The following is a 25,627-nucleotide window of genomic DNA, read 5'->3' on the forward strand; positions in this document are numbered from 1 at the left end:
AAGGGCATCCGCACGACGTGAAGAGTCAAAGTGCGACGAATATGCTCGAGAAACACATAGGCAAGAGGCCCTTCCAGCGAGAACGAAGACCTCGATATGTATCAATACGAAATAAATGTACAACATTCAACCCTCCAGTCATTTCTCGTTCTATCGGCTCCTTCACTGAGGAGATGGCATTGGCGTCATCGTGTTCAATGCCGCAGGAACTGAATCGAGATATATTGGCCAGAAGCATTCTCGAAGTAATCGGCCAGCAAAACAAGCGATATTTCGGAGGAGGCAATCTCAACGCAACGTCTGTGGCTTCATCCTCTGAATGTTGTGCAAGAAGGAGGGATTGTCTTGCGATATCTGTGGATGATAGTGGATATCGAAACCAGCGTACTCCGACCCGCACGTACTAGACAAAATCATTGCCCGTGTTGCGCTGAGGAAACTGTTCCGCGAGAAATCAATCACTCAGGTTCAAGGACACTTCCAGGTAGACTCGTCAGGACAGCCAAAGTCTGGACGAGATATGCAACCGCGACCCTGGGGGAAAAAAGGGGCCTTAATCACACCCACCATGTGATAAGTCGACACCCTGTTATCGCTTTGTTGCCGCCGTTGCTGTCATTACTGTTGCTCTTGCTCTTGTTGCTCTTGCTCTTGTTGCTCTTGCTGTTGTTGTTGTTGTTGTCGCTGCTGTTGTTGTCGCTGCTGTTGTTGTCGCTGCTGTTGTTGTCGCTGCTGTTGTTGTCGCTGCTGTTGTTGTCGCTGCTGTTGTTGTCGCTGCTGTTGTTGTCGCTGCTGTTGTCGCTATTGCTGGTGCCGTCGTTGTCGTTGTCGTCGTCGTCGTCGTCGTCGTCGTCGTCGTAGTATTCCGTATATCCAGCCTTGTGTTTCTATGCTGCAGGGGTGTTTTCCCGGGTATGGTGCGATTTACCTAGCCCGGTTGTCCAGTCCCCAAATGTGTTAGATGATCCTCTTCAAAACAGCACTTCGCTTTCAGCTAGTTACCAGCTTAGTCCAGAAAACGAAGTCAACTCATGCAGCAGGGGTCTTGAGAACGGCAAACGCAAACGGCCTTTCGTAGCCACTACACAACGGTTTCCCAAATAGGCAAGCAGCCGTCATCTACCAAATTATTCGAATTTTCTGCACTTTTCCATCATGGATCATGATTTCTCTCGAGTTCCAATTCCTTCAGGCCTCAACTGCCCAAATCACCTATTCTTGGCGATGCCAGGGATCCGGGATCCAAGGGGAATAAACATTTCGTCACGACCGGCGCACGATCGACGCGTTGGAGCGCGTCGAAAAAGCAATTTACTACGGAGCTCAGGTTCTCCAATTTGACTTTCCAAGTGACGACAGTGGCTATCCACAAGTTTGAAAGGGGGGGATTTCCGATGCTTTATCTCCCCAGCATTTCTTCTCCAGATCCTGCTGCGGTTTCTCCTGTCTCTTCCGTGAACAGCTAATCCCTGCCTGCCCACTTACACGCCCTGTTTCCTTCAAAATGCCTCCCAAAAGAAAGTCAGACGCGGGCGACGCCTCCCCCGATGCCTCGAAGAAGACCAAGACAACGCCTGAAGCTTCTTCTTCTTCTTCCTCGTTTGACAACTCGACCCGTTGGTCCTCTAAGAGCCGGTACTCGGCCGTCTCCAACTCCCGCAATGCGGACCTGGATTACAAGAAGGCCATGGAAGATCCCGAATATGCCTTTACGTACGTAGTCAGATGCCCTTTTGGCAGCAACGATGAGGATGAGGAAGACGAGGACGATTTCGACAGCGAGGCCGAAGAAGATGAGGACAAGCCGAGCTGCGACGGCGGCAAGACGTGCCTCTGCGGGAAGCTCGCCACGGAGCACCCCGACGCTCCCTTCGTCATGACGCGCGCCGGCTTCCGCAAGCTGATGAACCAGCAACCCAACTGCCAGGTCCGCGACCCGGACTCCATGGGCATGTACACCTACAACGACCACGCCGCTTACGGCATCATGGAGGTCCTCGAGAATCTCATCCTGGACTTTGACGAGGCCAGCCAGAACTGGAAGGAGCAGTGGGTGGTCTGCGAGGCCATGGCTCCGTTCATTTGGTACCTCTCCGGAGCGGAGTTCGGAATGTGAGTTTGCATCCACCTTCGCACGTGGACCCGAAAAGCTGACCTGCTGCACAAAGGTGTGACGATGGTGACCGAGCCAAGAAGATGGCTAAGCTCGTCGGCACCATGTTCCTCTCCATGCTCGCCCGCCTCGAGCGCGAGGGCCAGCTGAAGCCGGACTCGGAGGCGCGCGACATCGGGATGGTCATGGCCGGCATGATCAAGACCGCCGAGCCCTTCCGGGACTTCTCCCTGCTGGAGGACGAGGGCAAGACGCGCAAGTCCAACGCGCGCCCTTTCCCGTACGCGCCTTCCAAGTACAACGAGTACATCGCCGCGTACGCCAAGAAGTACAACATCAAGCTTGGCGGTGTCAAGGGTGTCAAGACCTTGACCGAAGGGTTTGACGAGAACATTGCGCTGCCCGAGGCCGGTGCGCACGGCGAAGACCCCTGGGGTTTCAAGGCTGCGTTGAAGGAGTACAAATCTAGCGTTGCTGGTATGGGAGGCGACAAGCTTGACATTACGTCGTGGAAGCCCGCGGAGCGCAAGAACGCTTCTTTCAGTAAGAAGGAGCCTCTACCGAAGGATGTTCTGGACGGCATCAAGAAGGGCATGGTGGTTGGACTTGGTTAGAGACTCGTCCGTCTCTCCATGCTTTTGTACTTTAATCTTGGTCATCAGTGATTACAAGCGAATGATGTTATGAATACGCAGAGGATTGGATTTGTTGTTATCACTACGATAAAACATTAGACGGGGCTGCTAAGGCCCTGCTCACAAGTCTTAGAGTCGGTGTAGCAGGCCAAGAACAGCCGATCACTCGCGTCTCCTACCCAGATCTTATACCTGCCCTGGGTGTTCGGGATAACCCAGTTCTGGCTGACCACATCCCAAACACTGATATCCCTCCTCGTCACCTCCAACTGCACAGTCGTGCTCTCTCCGGGCGCGAGGTTCTTCGTTTTCTCAAAGTCCCTCAGCTGGATCACCGGCGTCTCCGGCCCGCCGTCAGGGAACTGAACGTATGCCTGCGCGGAGGCCTTTCCGGAATACTGCGTGCCTGTGTTCTGGACCTTCACGGCAACCGTGAAGACGACATCCCAAAGCGCCGGGTTGCCGCCCTGCGCACCGCCGGCGGCGGGACCGGGCTTCTGCGCGGTGCTGTAGCCAGGCGGGTAGGGGTACTTCTTGGTCTTGGCGTCCTCGACGGCCTGCTTTGCCTCGCCCTCGGTGCACCACGAGTAGATGTATCTGAAGATCTTGTTGAAACCGGAGGGGGCGACGCCCTCGGTCCAGTCGGGGATGGGAGCGTCGTACTCCAGCACATCGCCCTTGGCGGGACGAGCAGGAGGGGACGCGCTCAGGGGCGTCACGGAGCTGATGGTGGCGTCGGAGAAGGAGAAGTTCGTGTAGCTCAGACCGTGACCAAAGGCGAACCGCGGCTTGATTCCGTTCTTGTTCAAATAGCGATAGTCGATATAGAGGCCCTCGCTGTAGGTGTCTTGAGGCTGGCCGAGGGAACCACCGACAAACTTAGTGACGGAGTCGGGCAAGTCGGACTCCTTCTTGGTCATGCTATAAGGGAGATGTCCAGAGGGAGACGCGTCGCCGAAGACTATATTTGCTAGTGAGTCGCCTGCCTCCTGACCTGGCAAGTGGGCCACCAAGACGGACTTGACGCTGGGGAGGTCGATCCACTCGTCGACCAGAATGGGGCCAACTGTGTGAATGACCACGATCACGTTCTTGTACTTGGCGGCGGCGTCCTGAACGAGCTTGTTACCGTTGTGCCAAGCGTTCAGTCCGGACGCACTGCGGTCGCCGTTGTTGCCTTCGACAACGTACTGGTTCTCTCCAGAGTCAGAGGTGATGAAGACGAAAGCCACATCATCGTCTGTCGGAGCCGGGACCGAGGGGAAGCTATCTGTGTTGTAGTACGTGACGCTGCTGGCCCTTTTCTTGAAAGCGGTTATAGGATCGTCCAGGTATTCGTAGTCGACGGTGCCAGATCCCCATCCGATGCCGAGAAGACCCTTGTTGCAGCTTCTATCGACGCAGGCATTGGGGCCGTCTGGGTTCGTCTGAGCGCCCGTGCCAAAAACTTTGATCGATGCCGAGGACTTGATAGGAAGAAGGCTGTCTGCGTTCTTGAGCAGAGTAATGGCTTCCTGCGCAACCTGCCTGGCAATAAGGTAGTGATCATCCTGTACTTGGACGAATTCATTGACTACACCACTGGGGCTGAAGGGCCATGCTGCTGGGTAAAGCGGTCCCTCGCGGTCACGGGTTCCCGTGGCCCAGTTGAGCTTTGGAAAGCCTTGGTCCTGCCCGAGTTGGTACCAGGTCGCGACGATTCTCGTGGTCATGTCGTTGAGACGACTCATGGGAACGGAGCCGTTAAGAACAGATCTTGTGAGGTCGTACATCCAGTAGCTGTATCCGAACAAGGGAATTTGGGTATCTCCTGGCATGTTCAAGTCAAGTCCCGCGAGAGCAGAATCGACTCCAGACATGTGGGATAACCAATCACTCATGACTTAGAAATTGTTAGCATATAGCCTCCCAGCTAGGCATTAGAATGCCTTAAGAGAGACCTCCTGATGGCATATATCTGGGTTCCAGGGGAAGTACATACCGAGACCTTGGAAACCGAGTTCGTCTTTTAAGATACCATTGATAAGGTAGCTGTTCTGGCTGCAGGCAGAGCCGTTAACCTGATGGCTCATTAGTTATCGTACAAAGCTTGTCAGGTGTGTGTCATGCGTCATACCGCGTTGTAAGCCGTCATAACTGCACCAACTCCCTCACGAACACCGTCCGCGAACGGCCAAAGATACAACTCGTGCAGAGTTCGATCATCTATTCAGTCAGTACGGCATGTCGGGCTGAAAGGAACAAGAAGGAACAAGACTGACCAACATTCGAGCTGTAGCCTTGCTGAAGTGTGTTGTACATGCGAAATTGCTCCTGTTCATTAGAGATAAGATGCTTGATGGTAGCAATGACGCCCTGTTCCTGGACGCCCTTGATAGTCAAGGCACCTGCTTTGCCCTGCAAGACGGGATCGCTGCCGAAACCCTCCCAGTTCCGGCCGCCCTTCGGCTTGCGGCCGAGAGGTCCCACGCTTGGCCCGAGGTAGATGTTGGCGCCCTTGCCGCGGAACTCCTTCCCCATGGCAACGCCCCGAGCATACATCAGGTCCTTGTCCCAAGTTGCGCCGGTCGTGATGCCGGATGGGAAGACAGTGACGTTGTCCGCCTGACGAACTCCGGTTGCCGAGTCCGCGAGACAGAGTTGAGGGAATCCTACGCGCAGGGCACTGCCGGTGTTTCCAACGCAGCGACTTGAACGTGTTAGCAGATGTGTTGTATCACGTTATTTCACACATACCCTAACAACAAATTAGTCTTCTACAACAAATGTACAGAAACTTGACTTCACTCGCCCATAAATATCCCTGATCCACTCGTCACATTGGTCTTCTCCGCAAGTGTAAATTGGTCGACGAGAGCCTTCGCCTTCTCATAGCTGTCTGCCCAGTCCGCCGTCCAGCCGCCGTACGGCGCCGGGTAGTAGGAGGCGGCGACATAACCAGGCGGCACGTCTGATCTCGGAGCAATCGCAGCGCCATCGCTCAAAGACACTTGACTCGCAAGGAGAGTAAGGGCAAAAGACTTGACGTTGGCCATCTTGCCAGCCGTACCGAGCACCGGTTGGTGAGATTGTGTAGGGTCTCGGGAACGAAAGCTTACAGACCCGGGCAAGTGAGGTAGGTGGTGTCACTGCGAAGGCAGTCGCGACCGCCGCTATTTACTTACTTATACAAAGTCGGGCTCCGCAGATCTCGGCGCCCCCTTTCAATAGTCCTCGGTTCCAAGGTTACACCGTCATAGGGGCATCCGTTCCTCATGACATTCTGGCTCACATCTCGGAATGGCTGGCCTGCCAATCACAAGGTCGAGGGTTGAGGGGTTCGCAAGCTGAACCCGACGGTAGACGATCGAGCTTGGCGTCTCCACGAAGTAGAAACGCTGCAATAAACATTCGGGGTGTACCTGGACGGCTCAGAATCGTGGTTATGACGATAACAAGGCAAGCGAAGCGCAGCCGAAGGAGGCTATGGACATCGGGACAATAGGACAAGCAAATATTGCAACACATCATGGTTGCGGCCTGCTCTTTTCGGGCAGCTGGACTAGTTCTGAGTCGGGCCTATGCGTGACCAGAGATAAGTGTCGGTAGCGCAGATCAACATGTCGCGTAGAGACGTAGCGTAGGTGAGGGTGAAGTCGGTAGAGGGTGGCAGGCATTGGCAAAAGGCGGGGGAATGGATGGCACCGCTAAGGGACCATCAGAAGACGTTTCTAGAGCTTGGTATTCGGGCAGGAGCTCGCTCGCTTCGGGCGGGAGTTGGTGTGGACTAGGTTTGGGGGTCAATAAGCGACGGCATTCGTGGACTTGAAGTCGGGTTAGCCGGCGAAGTTTTGAGAGAAGCTCGTTGCCAGTTACCGCAGTAGGAACAGGTGGTGGATTTCACGAGATTGCAGAGTCGACAAAGACCCACGACCGAGGCCCAAGCAACGGGAGGCCGGTGATGATAACCGTAAATGTCGACATATCCGTAAGAGGTGACACTCATTGCAGATCTCCTTCGTTGTGGGCGATGCGTGTGCATGGCCGGCCCATCAAGCGGCCTGGTGCAGCACGACGACCACCCTCTGATCCGGCTCGGCTCCGAGGCGGGGAGGGGAGAAGTCTCTCTGCACGACGTGCTGCACTGCGGGCTTGGTCAAATGAGCAGCTTGCTGATTTTCCTTGGTGCTTGTGCATATACAGGTCTTAGATGGTGTAGGAGCATCGTGGAGGTGGGATATTTTTGCTCGCGCGTGACCATCCTTTTGCTTCCCATGTCGATTTGGTCGGGCGTTCAGCTGGAATGAGACTAGAGTCAGTGGAAGCGAAGAGCTCTAAGCGGTCGGAACCCCCAAATCGGACCGGCGGGGATGAAAACAGGGAACAAGGATACCGAAGCCCAGATTTCGGCTCTTGACTGCACGGCAGACGGATTTGTCGACGGTAAATGTTTGCGCTGGACGAAGAGGCATCAACCACAAGTTAGTTGCTGGATGAAATGTGACAATAGTCTATCAACCGCCGGGATGTGTTGGCTGTCAAGTCGGATGAAGGCCGCGTGAGACGTTGATTCGGCCCTCAAATCGGACGAAAGAGATCAGCAAGATCTGGCATGCAATCTCAAGAAGCACGGATCAGCAACTCTGGAAGACTTCGATTGAGACGGCTCGGTGGTCTTCTAAGCTTGATGAGGCAAGACTCAGGGCGAGAAGTAGCAGTGTCTCACCCCCGCGATTTCTCTAGCCTCGTGAGCAGCCGATCTACAGGCACGCGGAAGGCGATATAGAAAGGGAGGGTGTCGGTGAAAGAGTGACAGAAAAAGGTGTGATAAGACAGAGGTCACGACTGGCTGTGAGGTGAAGCGGCAAGCCCACAGGATCGGATGACATCTCTCTGCCGCTGACCCAAGCCACTTGACGCCCTATTCCCACCTCTTAACCTTTTTCAACGCCGCCCTCCTGCAGCTTCCCGTCTTCAATCACATACTTGGTGCATACGAATACCTGTATTCGCACCTCAACTTGGCATATCGTCATCAACATCGAGGTTTTCTCATGTTCGGCCGACTTGCTTGCTCGATTGGGAGAGCCCAATACGAAAGTTGGCACCGATGCTTCCTTGTGGTCAATATTTCATGCCGGCACACCGCAATGAAGGCCTGGATACGCGTTCGGTACACGGCCCATTCATTGATCACTCGATGGAGAATATCGAGGGTCTCGATCCGACTTGTACCATTCCGGTAATGATTTTGTTGAGCTTTGGCGGGCCTCGTCCGGGGACACAGCCAGGGGATCTCGGGCTCTAGTCAGGAACAAGGCCGCCTCGGACAGCCGCAAATGGACACCGGTTCGTCGTGAGCAAGACCCGGCCTTCCAACTTTGCTATCACGTTTCCCCATTTGCACGCTATTGTTTCGACAACACCCAACAGAAGTGGGAACTGTCCAGCAACACCCCGGCTCTTCACCTCTGGAGGACCATCACCTAATCGATATCGTTCAATGAGCGGCAAGTCCACTAATAGGCATGCTTGGCTCACGTGGCGCCTAATACGACCCCGGCTCCTCAGACTGATTGCTCAGAGAACTCTGCCTGCCTCCCCTCTGCCAACCCCGTCTTGAACCCATCTCAAGAGCTTTATCAAGTCGCATGGGCGCCTATTGTTACCGTCCATCCGACCTTGGATTTCCATCACACCCACGTGGTTACCTCGAACATGATTCAAGTCGGAATCGACCCTTCTTGGTTGTCAGCCCAATGTGCCTTCAAGTGCAGTTATATTGGCAGGGACAAGGCCTGACACTTTGCCGTCTGATGAGGCCACCTGATGGCCAATGCTGTGTATCCCGCAGTTTGGAACCTGGCAAGAGCCTCTCAGCTTGGTACCCTGCATTTGGAACCGCCGCCTTTTCCACGCATCACTTCCCTTTCGCAACTGGCGCTTCTAGTGCCGGTTCCCGTGGCCCAGTGCCTGGCCGATCTCTCCAAGATGCGGAGGAGTTGCCAGAAAAGACAAGGTCTTTCTTATTGTTTGCTCTAGTGCGAGATTTTCCCTCCCCCGGCACGCACGCAACACCAACGTTGATTCGGCGATGGGCCCCGTCCTCTCTCAGGCAGAGTTGATGTGGATGGATGGTGGACTCTCACCGCAACCCCGATGAACTGCCCAGGTACACGAGTCGCCGTTGATCCACCAAGTTTGCATACCCTGTCAAGGCCTTGACAACGGCGCAATATGTATAAGACGTTGGGGCCATCGTGAAGATGTAGTTCACCCTCGTGTCTCTGTCCGGCGTGCCCTACGAGCGAGTTCTCGAGAGTCTGTTACCTTTACTTCGACCTGTTGCTCTGTCAGCCGTCACCATGTTGTCCAAGTTGTCTCTGGTCTCCCTTCTGTCCGCCGCCGTCTCGGCGTCTCCTCTCCTTGCCCCGGTGGCCGGCCTGAACGAGAGAGGTAAGTCCAACTATCAAGCCTACAGTATGGACGAATACTGAAGGAACTAGCCATTACGGTGACCGCGGCCGACCTCGACAACCTCAAGTACTACACGCAGGTACGCACTACATCAGACGATGTGATGGGGTAACTTCTAACATGGTCCACAGATGGTTCAGGCGACAGCTTGCAACAGCGATGCTGCTGCTGGAGCGGCCATCGTCTGCTCCTCGGACGCTTGCCCTGCCGTCGAGGCTAACGGTGGAAAGATCGTTGGGACCTTCACGTAAGTGTTTCCCAAACCAGGACATCGCAGGCCGAATCTAACACACTACAGTGGTCCCGCCTCTGGCCTGGAGGGCTTCGTCGGCACCGACCCCGTGAGGAAGAACATCGTCCTCGCCGTCCGCAGCTCCCACAACGTCCGTAACTGGATCACCAACCTCTTGTTCGGCTTCGAGGACTGCGACTTCGTCGACGACTGCAAGGTCCACTCTGGCTTCGCTAGTGCATGGGACGAGATCAAGGACTCCGTCATCGCCTCCGTGAAGACGGCAAAGGCCGCGAATCCGGACTTCTCAGTTATCGCAACCGGACACAGCTTGGGTGGCGCGATCGTCACCGTCGGCGCCGCCGACCTCCGCCGCGAAGGCTTCCCGGTCGACATCTACACCTACGGCAGCCCCCGCGTCGGCAACGAGGAGTTCGTCAACTTCGTCACCGACCAGCCCGGCGCCGAGTTCCGCGTCACTCACGTCGACGATCCCGTCCCCCGCCTGCCCCCCATCTTCCTCGGCTACCGCCACACCAGCCCCGAGTACTGGCTCTCCACCGGCAGCACCACCACCATCGACTACGCCGTTCAGGATATCAAAGTGTGTGAAGGAGATAAGAGCACTTCTTGCAACGGAGGTACGTTTGGGCTTAACATCGACGCCCACAAGTACTACTTCAGCAAGACGGGCGCCTGCAACACCGACGGCTTCGAGTTCCGCGAGAGGGAGGAGGAGATCTCCGACGAGGAGCTCGCAGCCCGCCTCAAGACGTGGGCGCAGATGGACGTCGAGTTCACCAAGGGTCTGGGTCTCTAAGAAACATGGCGACAGCGGCGCCGAGGAGACACTTCGCATCAGGGCAACATCATGACCGTGGTATGATATCAAGGACAGGCAGGCAGGCCCGGCAGGAAGGAAGCGGGCTTCTGGAGTTTTGGAAAGGAAGCGGGGACTTCGGGAAAAAAGAGATACCAATTGAGGTCTGGGTACAGCGGATGAGATCCTCCTGGTGGCTGGGCATTACTTCTATTACAAAACCTTTTCACGTATATAATTGTGTACTATATAATCCATAACCAAACCAATTGCCCAGCGCTCATCCAAAACATGCTTACTTTGGCATCATGTACACTCTACAATTATTTTTCACTGTGAGTACTCCTTACTAGCTCTATTGGTGTCTCCATCACTGTCATTGTCCTTATTTCTGTTGCTGTTCTTGTTTCTGTTGCTGTTCTTGTTTCTGTTGCTGTCCTTGTTTCTGTCACTATCTCTGTCCTCATCCCTCATCGTCGCTCAAGTATTCGACCATGAATAGTAAACGCGGAACGGTGTTCACAATATTTTCTCCTCGAAGGCTTCACTGAGATCAGGCCGCGCTTATCAACCGCAAGTCGGCAACACGGATTTCGATTCCCGTGGCACTTGTTGGTCAATCGACTGACTCGCGGCCTGCATCGCCGTCGCCCAGGACGGGCGAGAGCTGACGATAAGAATGGGGTCGAGGTAACCAACTGATCCTAAATTCAGGCCTTAACAGTTCGAGTAAGTGTTTCGTCTCCCAGCACCTGGAAAGGGCATGGCTTCGGTTCCATGTAAATTGGGTTGTGACATCCCCCGCTTGGCAATCATAGGAAAATAGAGTTGCAAAGCAATGATGGGCCGTTCACCTGAAGATGTGGAACCAAAGTCACCTAGGATGTCACCAAAAGGGAAGCAATGGATACTACCTAGTTGCTGGATCCGTCGTCCAGTTCGTCATTGAGCAAAGTGAGAGCTAGCTAACTGTGCTGGGACTCTATCTAGGGACCAAGAGGTCAAGTTGAATGAATTCATACTCATACATGTGAATAACGGTGCCAATCCGTAATTGCGGCCACAATGCCGCCCCAGCGAAACTTGAAAGGGTATGGACAGAGTGCAACGCTCGCCCAACTCCATTGAGAGTTCTGGTGCAAAGCCACCAGTTGTACCCTTCTTCCCTGAACGCCTCCCAAAAGACAAAGAAGTTCTATAAGAACGCGGACTAGACCAAGCCAGCAGTGAAGCAGCTCAAGTACCCCGGAAGAGGAACTGCATATCCTCAGGGCTGAGAGACTCCATGGCCTTGTCATCAGCGTTCACAGTGGAATTGATCATGTTTGTCTTCTTCTCCTGAATCAAAACCATGCGACTCTCCACAGAGTCTTCAATGCAGAGACGGGTGATGGTGCAAGGACGTGTCTGGCCGATACGGTGGCAGCGGTCAGCAGACTGCCACTCTGCTGCAGGATTCCACCAGCTGTGATCATTAGTTAGCAATGCTGAGAGTGTAGCAATAATCAAGAAACTTACGGGTCCACAATGAACACGCGCGATGCCTCCGTGAGGTTCAGAGCGACACCACCAGCCTTGAGAGATACCAAGAAACACTCAACCTCAGGCTTGGTCATGAAGTGGTTGATCGAAGCTTGGCGCTGGACTGGGCTCATGCTGCCGTCCAGCATCACGGTGGTCAAGCCGGCACGCCGAAGGCGCCACTCGATCAGCTGCAGCATTGACGAAAACTGCGAGAAGATGATGGACTTGTGGGAAGCGTTATCGGAGCGAAGTCGGTGAAGCTCGTGGACAAGAAGCTCAATCTTGGACGATGAGGTCCAGTTCTCCATCTTGATACGATTGATGATTGAGCTCTTCTTGACCTGGACCTCGTCTTGCTCGATCTCAGGCTGCTCCAGATCGATGGCCAAGTTGATATGGCACTGGGGGCAGTCGGGCTCATCAGACTGCATGAGATAACTTCGGGCACAAGTGCGGCAGAATTCATGCTTGCAGCGGCTCCTGATAGCATCTTCGGCCGGCTCGTCACAAATGCAACAGACAAGAGTGTTCTGGCCGCCTTCCGCGTTCTTCCTCAGGATCAAGTCGGGGTGGTCTGCGACTTGGCGCATCTGCATGATGAGACCGAAAATGTTGGCGTAGTTGTTGAGCAAAACACCTTGAGAGACATAAGTATCGAATTCGCGCTGACCGTTGGTCATGATGCTGTTTGCAAAGTCGTTCTGTTCTTCGCTGAAGAATTGCCGGTTGACGTAGATCTCCTTGACTGGCAGCTCCATGGAATCGGTGTTGTCTTTCTTCAGACGACGAAGCATGATACGGTCGGTCATCAGACGAAGCTTCTGAAAAGCCTCACGTCCTGGACCAAGGTTTCCAAACTTCTGAATTGGATTGAGAAGCTCCTGGTTGAAGACGGAAACATGCTGCATACCAGCATGACCGCAGCCGTTACAGCGGTGGTCGTCATCAAGATTCCACTCCAGACTAGTGCAGGGGCACTGCTTGCAGAGATATGAGGCGAATGGCGTGATGTTGAGGAAGCGAATCAAGGAGAAGAACTCGCCAATGCGATTCTGAAGGGGCGTACCAGTCAAGCACCATCTGTACTTCGTCTTGAGGGCGAAGCATGCCTTTGCCGTCATGGTGGTCCGCACCTTGATGCTGTGGGCTTCATCAAGGATGACGCGGTGGAAGTCGAGCTTGTGAATCAAGCTCTCCTGCTTGTGAGTACCGTTCTTGCGAGCGAAACCCTTCTCTTGGTGGCGGTACATTGACTCGAGACTGTTGTAGGACATCATGATGACATCGTACTTCTTAAGATCTTTCAATGTCATCTGCTTCGTCTTGGCAATCGAGCCATGGTAGACAAAAGTCTTCAGGGTGCCGTCGGTGTAGGCTGCAATTTCCGACTGCCATTGCATCAGGGCAACAGGTGGAACCAGGACCAGAGAGGGAGTCTTTGCGGGATAGTCGGACATTATCAACGAAACCGCTTGAATCGTCTTTCCGAGACCCATCTCGTCACCCAGGAGACCACCTTTGTACTCAGCTTGCTCCATGGCAATCATCCATGCGACTCCCTCAAGCTGGAAAGGCTTGAGCGAGCGAGAGATTCGCGGAGGCTGAGAGATCTTCTCGGGTCTGATGGGCGCCATAGCCTTCAGCTCATCCCACATCGTCTTAATCTCCGGGTGGTGATGCTCAAGCCTGTTACGCTCCAGCACGCCTCGCCGGCGACTGCCGCGTTGATAGGCACGACGTTGGCGGGATTGTCTGACAACAGCATTCTGGACGCCATTGCTATTGGAGCTGCTCGAGACTGAGGATGCGTCGGTCAGATCTGAGAGACTAGACAAGCCGTCGGACTCATCCTCAGGGAGCTCTGTTGGAGTAGCGGTAGACGATTGACCTGTAGTGCGAGAAGGTACGATCGGGTGCGATCGTCTGGTAGCACCAGCGGCTGCGGAGCGTCTGGCCGGCTTCTGCGTCTCTTCAACCCAGTCGTCCTCTGAGTCGCTTCCCTGAGCCGAAAACGCCTCATCGGAGTCATCGACTTGCATGGGGCCGGCAAGTTCATCATCTTCTTCTGAGTCGTTCACCACGAACCTCTGCTTCTTTGCTGCCGGCTTCTTTCCAGCAGCCTTGCTCTTAGTAGGACGACCACGGCCAGCTCTAGCTCTTGCGGCAAGAGGCTGGTCGTCTGTGTCGGGTTCGCTGAGATCCTCGCTTGAACGCTGCGCAGGAGTAGATGCGACAGCCGATCTAAGACTGCGACGGCCACGCTGAGAGGTTCCTGGAAGAGACGTCGTGTTGTACTCCTCTTGCTGCAGTCGCAAGGCAAGATCCGCGTCAGAAGTGCCGGCGAGACCCTTGCGATTCTCCTCATCCTGCAAACGACGGGCCACCTTGGCGTCAGGAGAAGTGTCGGAATCCTCTTCGTCGTCGTCGCTGTCTCTTATCTCAAAACGCTTGCGCTTGGGTTGAGGCTTAAGCGAGTACTCGCTGTGACGAAGAGCACGTTCATGTGAGAGATCAACAACGCTTGGAATCGCGACCTCGAAGTTCGTGTGTGACGGGCGAGATCTGGTCGTCCGCTTCAAGCTTCCGTCAGCGGACACAGACGGGGCAGGCGTGGCGACGTTGCTGGTCGCTGGAGTTGAATCCTCGCTGGCAGAAGTGAAATCGGCCGAGGCTGCAGCAGACGGAGCCGAGGAGGCCGAGTCGTTGGCAGCATAACTGGGTCTACCTCTACCTCTCTTTGCGACGACTGGGGTGGAGGTTTCGGCATGAGGCTGCGCAGAAGCTCCCAGATTCTTGGATGAAGCTGATCGGGTAAGCCGGCCGCTGCCAGTGACAGAGGCAGGGTCGGGAGAGTCTGAGATGCTGTGTCAGCTGCCTGAGTTCTGCTTGTACCTACTTCAGATCGCAACTGCCAGATAAGACAGCAGGAAAATTGCGATTGAAGTAAAGATGAAAATCGTGGACTTACTGGTTTGGGTGGAAGCCAGGCTCTCAGCGAGAGAAGGGCGACCGGGCCCACGGCGACCAGTCATTTTGGTAGACCTTCTGGGAGTCCCAATGCAAGATCTCCTAGTGAAGTTGGAGTCGTGGTCTCAAAAGAAAAAGACGAAGCGTCCTTCTCAATTCTGTGATTCGCGTGGAGGTGAAGGTTTGATGCGTTGCAGACAAGAAAGATGGGATGGGCAGGACAAAGCTCGGCAAGTGGCAAACCGTCTCAGTGGCTTATCGCCGATAGTGAGCTTCCCGTCACTGAGGAGCTGCCGGTCGACAGATGGGGAAAGAGGTAGAGAAAAGAAAGTGGGATTGGGAGGCTGACGGCAACAAGTTGTTATTGCAATTTGCCGATGTGGAAAAAAAGGGAAGGAAAGGGAAAAAAATAATTGGTGAATGGTGAATGGTGAAAAGGAGGGAATGTGCCTTGCCACCCTTTGCGGCTTTCTTTTGCCCAAGTTGAGAGGCCAATCGATGGAGGTAGCAGAGAGAGGGACCAAAAATCCCAGTACGCGCCAGAAGGCCACTACTCCAAAAAACGGGCTCTTTACACGAAATCACATGACCCCTCATTCAAGGGAGGAAAGGCGCCTACCTTTAGTGGCAGTCCCTGCCTGGAGTTTATCTCAAGAGGGGTTAGCTGGTTCTTTGATGACGGAGCCTGCTTTGAGGGCCTGCTTGGTTTACAGAGTGTAAATGGTTTGAAAGCACAGCTCTCTCAAGACTCGACTGCAGCAAGCCCAATGGATTTTAATAGAGAAAAAAACCATTGCATTGATGCGCTTAGGTCTTTGATATTTCAATTGAATCATCAGGGAAAACACAGCGGTCCTGAAATGATGATGCTGCTGCTTCCCTTTACAGAATAACCTCTCGATCTTCAGGCCCCTGAAGCTCCAGCGAAGCAGCCACGCAGGTCGATTTGGGGCGATCGATCCCACTCACCACTCCACGTCCAGCGTCTCCCCGACGTCTCCGGTGTGATGGCTCTTGCCCCACGTCTTCCCGCCGGCTTGCTTGCCCCACTTCAATTAAACCCCTGGCAGCTGCCTGGCCTGGCTCCGCCTAAAGATTCTTCGCACGGTCTCAGTTCACCATAATACTGCTGAAAAGTTGCTAAACTGGGTGGATTAGCAATAATCTGTACAGTGCAACGTAAATATGGGCCCTCAAACCGGAGGGATACCCAGAAAGAAAGCCACCATTGACTTTGTTCTCAAGCTGAGGTCAAGGAAGCGCGTCTCAATTGGTGATCTTTTGTTGCCTCCCAATTTGCCCCCAACACAATCAGACTCTTGTCAAAATCCCCTTGATCAGGACACTAGATCAGATTCCTCAGCACATTTTTTTTTTCTCCCTTTGCCTACCCGTCAAATCGAATTAGAGAGGTTGCAGCTTGTCTGCTCTCTTTTGCACGGTGTTTCTAGGCAGGTCAGTCTTATCCCAGGACTTTTGCAATGCACACTTTTGCCACACCACTCACACCTGGCTAAACACCAAGCAACTTCACATACTAATTTTTCTCACCTCAGCCTTGCCCTCCTGTCCTTCCATTTTTGGAGGCCTGGTGAAGGGAGCCAACATTGATCACAGGAGTCATTGACCCAGACCGTCAAAGCATTCAAGATCACATCAACGCCCTGAACAACACATCACTCAAGATGGCGCGACCTACCCGTCGTAGACCGCAGGCTCAGGTTCCAACTCAGGATCCAACTCAGGTTCCGCCTCAGACCCAGACTCCAGCTCAAACCACAACCCAGCCAGTCCAGCAGCCAGTCCCAGCTGCACAAGGCCAGCCTGCTCAGCAGAACCAAGCGCCTGCTAATCGGCGTCACATCTCTGGACCGTGAGTACTGGTTTACCACGACCATCAACTTGAGCCCTATTTCTGACATCTATCACAGGCAATCCGCTTTGACAGATTACCTTGCTGTGAGATACGTCTTCTTCTGGTGTATTCCAGCTTATACGCTAATTCCTTAATAGAGTCACAACATTTCTGCAAACCGCATTCGCCGCGATGCTGACCAACGCCGCGCCGCAGCAGCGCAAAGCCAGCGAGCCCAGCAGAATGAAGACAACTCAGATGACGAAGAGGAAGCTGGGGAGGCTGATGCCAGCTCATCCCGTAAAGAGACTACCGCTGAGAAGGCTAAGCGCCAGATGAAGGAGCTGCAGACCATCGCCAAGATCAAGGCTTCCAGAGCCTTCAAGGCCCGCAAGCGCAAGCGAGGTGCTGACGATTCCGATGATGATGATGACATCGCCCGAGCCGTCATGGATCAGATGGCACAACCGCTTCCTGGTCAGATGGACAATTGCGAAATCTGCAAGAAACGCTTCACAGTCACTCCCTACTCCCGAACTGGACCTGAAGGTGGCCTTCTCTGCGCAAAGTGCAGCAAAGATGCTGCTGCTGACGACAAGCGTGCCAAAAAGAAGCCTCGCAAGGCGCCAACGGGAGGCGGTGGCCGTCGCAAAGTCCAAAGCAACATCCTCGATGGAACCTACCACACTGGCGCAAAGAAACTCACGACGCTCTGCATTGAGACCTTAGCTAAGAATGTTGATCTCGCAGACAGCTTGGGCGAGTTACCAGACCACATCGTGGACAGAATCGCCCGTCTGTTCTCCAAGCGCCGACTCCTCAACCCTCAGACGATGGCGCTGTTTCTGCAACCCTCAACGTCATTCATCAACATTTACGATGGTGCGAAGCTGAAGACCGACGATTACATGGCCATCTTTCAGGTCGCCTCGAATCTCCAGGCCTTCAAAGCTCGCAACTCGATTCAGTTCAAAGACTCGGTCATGGGGTACCTCTTGGATCGCGACATTCAGTTGAAGTCTTTCTACCTCCACGGAGCCAACCTTCTCAGCGACGACATGTGGACTAGGTTTATTCAGGAAAAGGGTGCTTCCTTGGAAACCCTCCGAGTTTACTATACAGACAGGCACTTTGGAGATGAGATGCTGGCTTTGCTCCCAGACAACTGTCCCAAATTGGCTCGTCTTAAGGTCTATCACAATCAAAAGGTCACGGACGTCGGCATTGCGGAGATTGGCAAGATCAAGAGCCTGAAGCACCTGGGTCTTCACTTGCAGCATCGGATTGACCCCAAGGTTATGGCGTCCACTATCCTCAGCATCGGAGAACACCTGCAAACGCTCTCTCTACCGCTGTTTCTCGACGCCACCGACGAGGTCTTGGCTGCTATCAAGAAGTCCTGCCGTTCCCTCAAAAAGCTGTGCATCAACGACAGCGATAAGTTGACCGATGCGGGATTCGTCGACCTCTTCACTGATTGGGGCAATCCGGCCCTCGAGATTGTCGATTTCGAGAAGTGTCGCCACGTGGACTCCAATAAACCGAGAGAGAACCCGGACAACGTAGGCCTGTGCTCCGACGGCTTCCGTGCCCTGATGAAGCACTCGGGTCGCAAGATCAGGAATCTCAATATGCATAGCTGTCGCAACATCACACGCGACGCTTTCGAGGATGTCTTTTCAGGTGAGAAGCAATACCCAGAGCTTCTCAAGCTCGAGATCAGCTTCATCGAGGAGGTCGACGATTACGTGGTCGGATGTATCTTCCGCAGCTGTCCCAACATCCAAGAGGTTAACGTGTTTGGCTGCATGAAGGTCAAGGATGCACCAGTCCCTAGAGGCAAGGTTTTGGTCGGTGTGCCGAACGCCCTGGGTATGGTCATCGAGGGCTCAGCGGACTAGACCCGTGTTCCTTCACAACAGACTATACGAGAAAATCGTGTTATGGGGTCAACACTGGGCGATATGAGGGTTCATGGGGCGAGAACTATTGCAACGAGGCGATTGCTGTGTGCAGAGGTCCTCTACCTTTCCCATCTGTTTGCGAAGCTAGGGATGAGCGAATTGGGCCTCTCTTGTATTGTGTTAGGCGTTCAAGGAAACCTTTGGACTTGGAGGTCTTGTTTCCCCGACTGGCTCGCTATGAAGACCGGGCTTGGTATTTGCTTGCTCTGAGGTATCGAGATAAATCAGAGACGTCAATGAAAAGAAACTAGTAAATTCGTGAATAGCCAGCCTTTGCCGTTGATGACTATTACCCTAGGACGTTCTTCTTAAGTGGAAGACACCGCCACACAGCTGTCAACCACCATGTGGGGTCAGCTGAGCTCAGCCTCAGCTCCCTGCGTAAGGCAAGGCCAAACGCCCTGTTGCAAGGGTCCGCGGTGTTCACAGGCAGGACCTCCCGTCGCTGCAGAGTGGAAATGCAGAGTACCGTATCCACATCGTCCCCCGGCGCGCTGGCCTGAACTTCCCCTGATTATCCAACCAGCCTGAAGCAGCGCAGCATTACGGGCCGCCCTTCCTGTCCACGACCAGGCAATCGCGTTTCTCGAACCCCGTCCCTCCCGAACCGCCATGATCCTTCTTCCCTTTTGCTCTCTCTCCGAGTGAATTGGATGGATCTTGCTCGCCCGCAATCGTCGCCCGAAAACATGTCTCGTCGCTGGGCGCGAAAGCTAGAGCGCTGCTGCTGCACCTTCGCGACCTATATTCCCCTAATCTTCGTCTATGGCTTGACCACCTGGGCCGTCTGGGTCGATGTCACCATTGGGTCCGCGCCCTCCAAAGCCACTTGGCTCGGTGAGTTTTTATTGTCGCGTGACGTCGTCCGCGTCCTATTCCGTATCTCGGCCAGGAAGCTAACGGCATTTCCTCTCAGGCACCGGGTCTTCCGCCGTCGCCGTCCTCCTCCATGGCCTGCTTAACTGGTCTTACACAACCGCCGTCTTCACGAACCCCGGTAGCACGACGAACGACAATGGCTACAGTACTCTCCCGACCGAGGCGCCCCCGGCCGCCACCTCTTTCACAGTCAAGTCGAACGGCGAGATACGATTCTGCAAGAAGTGCCAGGCGAGGAAGCCGGACCGCGCTCACCACTGCTCTACGTGCCGCAGATGTGTGCTGAAGATGGACCACCGTAAGAATACTCTGATGAGGTTGACAGTCGAGACTGTGGACTGACACGGCGCGCAGATTGCCCCTGGTTGGCGACCTGCATTGGTTTGAAGAACCACAAGGCGTTCCTGCTGTTTCTCATCTACACGACGTTGTTCTGCTTCTACAGCTTCTTCGTTGCGGGAAGCTGGGTGTATATGGAGGTCATCAACAACACAACATATGTGGAGACGCTCATGCCCATTAACTTTGTCATACTCAGCGTGATGGCCGGTATCATCGGCATCGTGGTCGGCGCGTTCACTGGGTGGCATATCATGCTAGCCAGCCGCGGCCAGACCACCATTGAATGCTTGGAGAAGACGCGCTACCTCTCACCTCTCAAGAAGTCCATGCAGAGCCAGTTTGTCGCTCAGCACAGCGGCGACGGCATCCCTCTGCCAGCTTACGGCCAGCAACTCCTCGATATCCACGCGAACGCATTACCCGGTATCACACGACCCGAAGAAGGCGAAGAATTTCGTGGGCACCCGGGCGCCTCGAGACCGGCATACCAAAACTACGAAGAAATGGAACGCGAGCGAGCGAAGAAGCGTTACGAAGAGTACCTCGACGAGCAAGACTCTGAAAAGCTCCCGAACGCTTTCGATCTTGGCGCGAAGCGCAACCTGTTACATCTGTTCGGGCCCAAGCCCCTCTTCTGGTTCGTCCCTGTGTGCAATACCACCGGCGACGGCTGGTCGTGGGAGCCCAGCCCTAAGTGGGTTGCTGCGCGCGAGCGCCTGGCCAGAGAGCGGGAGGAGCAACGAGCCCGCGAGATGAACGCCGGATGGGGCAGTGATGAACCACCGCCATCCTTTGTGCGTCCACCTCCCACGAAACCCGACGGCGCCGGCCGCCACTACCTGACCTCGCCGCCCTCTCCCCCGGCGGCAAACAGCAGTATCGACGGGTCTAAGAGGCCCTCCAAGGCCGACCGGGTCCTAGGGCGTGATCCCAACTTGTACGCGGACGGGTTTCAAGAGTCGATGCCGATGCGCAAGCTGAGCCCGCGCGGCACGGCGCTGGAGGAGGAGCTGACGGACAGCGACATGGACCTGGATGACGCCACGGCGGCGGAGCACCGCGCCATGAACCTCGTCACTAACGGCGGATGGGGCCGGAGCGGTGCAAGCGGATTACTGAGGAAGAGCAGTCCCACATCTCCGTCCTTCAGGAACTCGCCGTCCAACGACGACACCGTCGACTGAAAGTCAGACAGAAAGACGTTTGAAAAGCGGGGGGAAGAGAGGCAGCGCGTAGAGAGTGATATCCATAAGCATATTCTCGTCGGCAGGTTTTGCAACACGGCGCTCAATTAGAGCATGGCTGCGGCGTCCCGCTAGAGTGTATACGCATTTATGTACGTTTTGTTACTGGGGTGGAAAGAAAAAAAACTCGGAACTCGAAGGAACGGATGCATCTGAGGGCGAGTATACCGACCGACATTTGTCTAACATTGGTGTTTGGGAGTGCGCGACATTTTTCTTTTCATATAGTTCATGTCCCCACGAGGGGAAAAGGGATGATAATACTCGGTAGCTTTGCCGTCATGAATATCAAGACATGTCTTCTTATTTTGCCTCACGAGCGGTGATGATATATAGTGGCAGCGTGTTTGTTGAAGGTACCGTGGTATCGACGATGGTCCATTCGGCAGTAGTCAGTTCACACCGATCCGTCCGTGAAAAGCCGGTCGCTTGGTCTAGTTCGTCAGGTCTTCGGAGATCACGTCCTACGGGATCCGACCGGCTCGGACACTCTCAGGATGGTTCCTTAGAAGTTGGCACACAGTCTGGTCGGTCAAACACTGGTGTTGGCGGAATCTCGTAACTATTTATTCTGACTGGTGCCCTCTGGGAATATGCTTGACGGCGATTTGGCTGATACATTGTTCACACTTCTTCATTGTAATATTAGCACTTGAGCCCATGCTAGCTCTTAATAAAACAAATGGATACAAACAATAGCAGAACAAGTATCGATGAGCTCGAGTCAGTCGAGGCGTACACACTTATTTGAGTCGCGCGGTCAAGAGGCAGACAGTAAGTTGGGGAGACCAGGCCGAGTCCCTTGTCAATACACATCCACGCGTCAACGATGCAATGGCCGAAGTGTGAATCTCTTGACTATATCACCCCGGACGTCTATAGTCTACTTATCTAACCAAGCACTCACTCGGAGTCAGAGTCGCCCTCAGAGTCGCTGTAGTCGCCCTCGCTGCCACTCTCGTCCTCGTCGTCCTCATCGTCCTCGCCGTCGTCCTCGGCGTATTCGAAACCGTAGTCGTCGTGGAAGTCGGCGAGGGGTTTTGTCTGCGTGGCGTACCCCATCTCACGGAAGGCCGTCTGGATGTTCTGTACTAGCGTGTCAGCATCGGGTCAAGTCATACAGTCAGAGAAGAAAAAAAAACGTACATCTTCGAGAATAGGAGCGCAAGTGATGACTACGTTGCTGGTCTTGGGCTCAAACAACGGCATGATGAGCTCCTTCAGGACAGCCTTGATCTGGTCGTTCGTGACATCACGGACGTCCCGCATGATCTTCTTGTGCCAGTCGAGCGGGAGGCTGCGCACGACAGCCAGCATGAAGTTCTGGGCAGCGGAAGAAGCCATGGTAGACTGTTCGTCGGCGAAGCCCACGACGACCTGGCTGATGGCGCCTTCCTTGAGGTGCCGGTCGATGGGCGTCTCTCCGTCGGCGATCTTGCGGATCGTCTCGCGCGAGGCGGCGAACGCCTTGCTGGCGTCCGGCGAGCGGTACACCTTGTACTGAATGATTCCGGCGTCCAGCTCCCTTGCGAAGTACGAGCCGTACGCCAGCCCTTGACCGCGTACGGAGTTCCAGAGGGGGCCCTCGGCGGATTCGAGGTAGCCGATGGCCACCATGATGGCGGGCAGGCGCGGATCCTCGAAGGAGGTGATGCCCTTGGCCGTGCTGACGCCAAAAGAGCTGTCCGCGGTGGTCATGGGGACGATGACGGCACCGACCTTACCCGGGGCCTGACCGTCGGAGGTGAGCAGGGTATGGGGCTTGATGATGGGGATCAGCTCGTCAACGGGCTTGAGTTCTTTGCTGAGAATATCCCAGGCGGCGACGGGCTCCGGCAGACGGGCAACATCGGCGGTGACGAGAACGCGTACGTTGTTGAAGGTGAAGAGGGACTTGCGGAGCTGCTCGAACCACGAAAGAACCTTCTCCGGGTCCGAGGCAATGAGCTTCTTCAGGCGGCGCAGGTAGATGGCACGGACGAGAGCACGCTTGGCCACGGAGTATGACTCCTTCTTCATGTGAATGGACATGTCGACCTCGGAGGCCATAGACCGGCCATCACGCTTCATTTCGGGAATGTCGGCCAAGTGCTTCTGGACCCCAGCCTTGAGGCGCTGGATATCGAAAACGCTATCGAACATCATGGTCCGAACCCAGTTGATGACAGTGGAGTACTTCTCAGGCTCGATCTGGAACTGGATCATGATGCCATCCGGGTCACCATAGTCTCGTGTGGAACGGAGACCGTAGCTAATGGTATCCTGTTCCAGCTCCATGACGACCTGTTCGAAGCCTATCTTCTCGCCATCACGCATGATGGGAGTGTTGAAAAAGTTGTCGTTGAAGATGGGCAGCAAAGGCTTGAGCTCAAGTGGCACCTGTGAAGTGCCCATGTAGATTGTCACATGGGCAAAGTTGCTCGGCACGCTCTCGAACTGAATGAAGAGGGGATCCTGGCCCTGCTTCGCGCCATCGATAATCTTCTGCGCCGAGTTGTTTGGCAATCCTAAGCTCCTAGCCTTTCCTGTTCTGGCTGTGTCCGACTCGATGAAGTGAATGGAGTCAGTACCGGGAACGGGCCACTGGTCTACCACCGAGGCGGGGATAGGCTCGTCGTTCTTGGTCTTGGCATCCTCGAGACGCTTCTTGAGCTTGGCCAACCCATCGGCACCGAGCTCCTGCTTTCTCTTGGCCAATCTAGCCTCTTCGTCTGCCTTCTGCTTCGTTGCAAGCTCATGGGACGGCTTGCCAAGGATGGAGACGTGGGGAGCATCGGATATCCACTTGCGCAGGAAGTCTCTCCATTGCTCGTCTGTCCATTTTTCGAGAACTTCATACTCTGACAAAGACTCCAACTCCTTGAGAGTCGAACCGTCGCGATTACCGAAGAGGTAATCCGTGATGATGTTGGTCGAGTAGAAGCTCTCCGATTCTTCAGCCTGGAATTTGACCTGAAGGCGCTCGCGGTGGATGCACGAAGTCAAGTACTCCATATCAAGAGGCTTCGAGGCAACCTCTTTGAGGAGATCAATCAATCTTTTCTCAACGAACTCGAGCTTCTCCGTCTCCACACCAGTGGGCTGGAACCAGATGACAGAGTTGGGTCTGGCATCCCACCAGTACGAGACTGAGCTGGCAAGCTCCTCTTTCTCGACGATGACGTTCTCAAGGATGGACACGGAAGATCCGCAGAGATACGTCAAGAGAACGTTGAGCGCGGAGGTCGCTATAATGTCGTTGCAGTTAGGACCGAAGAAAGCCACAGTGATCTCGCCGGTGGACTCGTCCTCTTCCGGGAATTCGGCCGTGGTGATGATAGATTCTTTGAGAGCCGGAGGCTGAGCCGAGTCGATCCAAGGCCTGCAAGATCACGTCAGCACAATAGCTTTTTCAGTGGCGCGAGATTCCCCTACCTTTCGAATGGCGCATCCAGAGGTGGAAGATCGTCCTTGATGCTCTCTTCGAACTCGTCCAGGATCTGCAGCAAGTTGTCGTGGTCCGCTTCGCCAATGATGACAACGCAGAGGTTCTTGGGTTGATACATGTCCCGATGGAATTGGCGAATGCGTTCGTTTGTCAAGACGCGCAACGCATCTGTCATGCCACCGGTTTCGTAGCGGAAGCCAACGTTCTCAGGGTACAGGAGGCGACGGGCCTTGAGGTCCATAATCTCCGCGCTCTTGAACTGAACTGCTTGCATCTCCGAGTAAACCACGCCGGCATCATTGCCTTCGCCGTCGATGTGGTGGACCTCAGTCACGCATGCTTCGTCTGTGAGAATAGGCAAGATGACGTGCTCGAGGTACACAGGCAGAATCTGAGAGAAACCCTCCCATCCGGCGCTCTCCAGGGTGTAGGCGGTATGATCTGTGGCAGTCCAGGCATTGGTTCCGGAGTACGCTCGTGACGCAAGCTTGTCGAGAAGACCTTTGTAGCGGTAGTTCTTGGAGCCCATGAAGATCAAATGCTCGAGAGTGTGAGGGGCGCCAGAATCGTCAAAGATCTCGGTGGCAAGGGTGAAGTAACCGTTCGTCTTAGGCCCCTTGCGATCGGCGACAACAACTTGCATGCCACTTCTCTCCGAGACATACTGGCTGATTTGACAAGGAGCGTAGTCAGTCTTGAAGCTCTGGATCTTGCGGAACCGCGGCTGCGGCTTGGCTGCGGGCGACATGATGCTAGTCTTGAAGACACTCTGCGCTTGGTAAGCTCTGTCGAATGTCAAGAAGGTTAGCGTGATTTGGCCCTGAGACGAATAATCGAAGACGACGAAGGCCGAGCACTTGCTGACCTAACCTGACTGTAGTGGCCGCATAGGTTCGTAGCTCTACGAACGTTGCAGGAGTAGATATATGGTCACGGCGTAATGTTGGGGGGAGGGGGATGGTCATAGTAAGCATAAAGATGTTCCTAAACTTTCTGTGCTTTCAAAAGAAAAAAGAAGAACCAGCTCCAATTGCAACTGCGTAAAACTATACTAAAACAGACCGATTTCCGGGGCAATGTGATAGACTTCTGAACGCTGGGGAGGACAACTGTGTTGTCGGGTATAGAGGTCTTGTGAGACATTATAAGACATTATTGACGGTATATGT

General features: G+C 54.4%; 8 protein-coding genes across 8 annotated transcripts; 4 read left to right on the top strand and 4 right to left on the bottom strand.

Moving 5' to 3' along the window:
- Positions 1 to 557: 557 nt before the first annotated feature.
- On the bottom strand, positions 558 to 1,372 carry CkaCkLH20_01243 (uncharacterized protein; the record flags this gene model as incomplete). Its single annotated transcript, XM_038883962.1, has 2 exons — positions 558 to 887; positions 1,316 to 1,372. The coding sequence occupies 2 exons, from the start codon at positions 1,370 to 1,372 to the stop codon at positions 558 to 560; spliced, it is 387 nt and encodes a 128-aa protein (XP_038750554.1).
- Positions 1,373 to 1,504: 132 nt separating this feature from the next.
- CkaCkLH20_01244 (uncharacterized protein) lies at positions 1,505 to 2,727 on the top strand (the record flags this gene model as incomplete). The annotated part of the gene is made up of 2 exons (XM_038883963.1): positions 1,505 to 2,112; positions 2,169 to 2,727. The coding sequence occupies 2 exons, from the start codon at positions 1,505 to 1,507 to the stop codon at positions 2,725 to 2,727; spliced, it is 1,167 nt and encodes a 388-aa protein (XP_038750555.1).
- A 116-nt stretch (positions 2,728 to 2,843) lies between these two features.
- On the bottom strand, positions 2,844 to 5,783 carry CkaCkLH20_01245 (uncharacterized protein; the record flags this gene model as incomplete). The annotated part of the gene is made up of 5 exons (XM_038883964.1): positions 2,844 to 4,630; positions 4,730 to 4,808; positions 4,865 to 4,953; positions 5,010 to 5,437; positions 5,536 to 5,783. 5 exons carry the CDS (start codon positions 5,781 to 5,783, stop codon positions 2,844 to 2,846), a joined length of 2,631 nt encoding a protein of 876 aa, XP_038750556.1.
- Positions 5,784 to 9,092: 3,309 nt separating this feature from the next.
- CkaCkLH20_01246 (lipase) lies at positions 9,093 to 10,256 on the top strand (the record flags this gene model as incomplete). The annotated part of the gene is made up of 4 exons (XM_038883965.1): positions 9,093 to 9,183; positions 9,234 to 9,283; positions 9,336 to 9,451; positions 9,503 to 10,256. The coding sequence occupies 4 exons, from the start codon at positions 9,093 to 9,095 to the stop codon at positions 10,254 to 10,256; spliced, it is 1,011 nt and encodes a 336-aa protein (XP_038750557.1).
- A 1,236-nt stretch (positions 10,257 to 11,492) lies between these two features.
- On the bottom strand, positions 11,493 to 14,812 carry CkaCkLH20_01247 (SNF2 family domain-containing protein; the record flags this gene model as incomplete). The annotated part of the gene is made up of 3 exons (XM_038883966.1): positions 11,493 to 11,721; positions 11,775 to 14,634; positions 14,749 to 14,812. 3 exons carry the CDS (start codon positions 14,810 to 14,812, stop codon positions 11,493 to 11,495), a joined length of 3,153 nt encoding a protein of 1,050 aa, XP_038750558.1.
- Positions 14,813 to 16,432: 1,620 nt separating this feature from the next.
- Positions 16,433 to 18,503, top strand: CkaCkLH20_01248 (DNA repair protein; the record flags this gene model as incomplete). Its single annotated transcript, XM_038883967.1, has 3 exons — positions 16,433 to 16,620; positions 16,679 to 16,706; positions 16,761 to 18,503. 3 exons carry the CDS (start codon positions 16,433 to 16,435, stop codon positions 18,501 to 18,503), a joined length of 1,959 nt encoding a protein of 652 aa, XP_038750559.1.
- A 752-nt stretch (positions 18,504 to 19,255) lies between these two features.
- On the top strand, positions 19,256 to 20,971 carry CkaCkLH20_01249 (uncharacterized protein; the record flags this gene model as incomplete). Its single annotated transcript, XM_038883968.1, has 3 exons — positions 19,256 to 19,403; positions 19,483 to 19,743; positions 19,800 to 20,971. The coding sequence occupies 3 exons, from the start codon at positions 19,256 to 19,258 to the stop codon at positions 20,969 to 20,971; spliced, it is 1,581 nt and encodes a 526-aa protein (XP_038750560.1).
- A 963-nt stretch (positions 20,972 to 21,934) lies between these two features.
- Positions 21,935 to 25,206, bottom strand: CkaCkLH20_01250 (peptidase M16 inactive domain-containing protein; the record flags this gene model as incomplete). Its single annotated transcript, XM_038883969.1, has 3 exons — positions 21,935 to 22,117; positions 22,178 to 24,392; positions 24,446 to 25,206. 3 exons carry the CDS (start codon positions 25,204 to 25,206, stop codon positions 21,935 to 21,937), a joined length of 3,159 nt encoding a protein of 1,052 aa, XP_038750561.1.
- Between the last annotated feature and the right edge of the window lie 421 nt (positions 25,207 to 25,627).

The sequence above is a fragment of the Colletotrichum karsti genome, assembly GCF_011947395.1.
Source record: "Colletotrichum karsti strain CkLH20 chromosome Unknown Scaffold3, whole genome shotgun sequence".
Classification (NCBI taxonomy): domain Eukaryota; kingdom Fungi; phylum Ascomycota; class Sordariomycetes; order Glomerellales; family Glomerellaceae; genus Colletotrichum; species Colletotrichum karsti.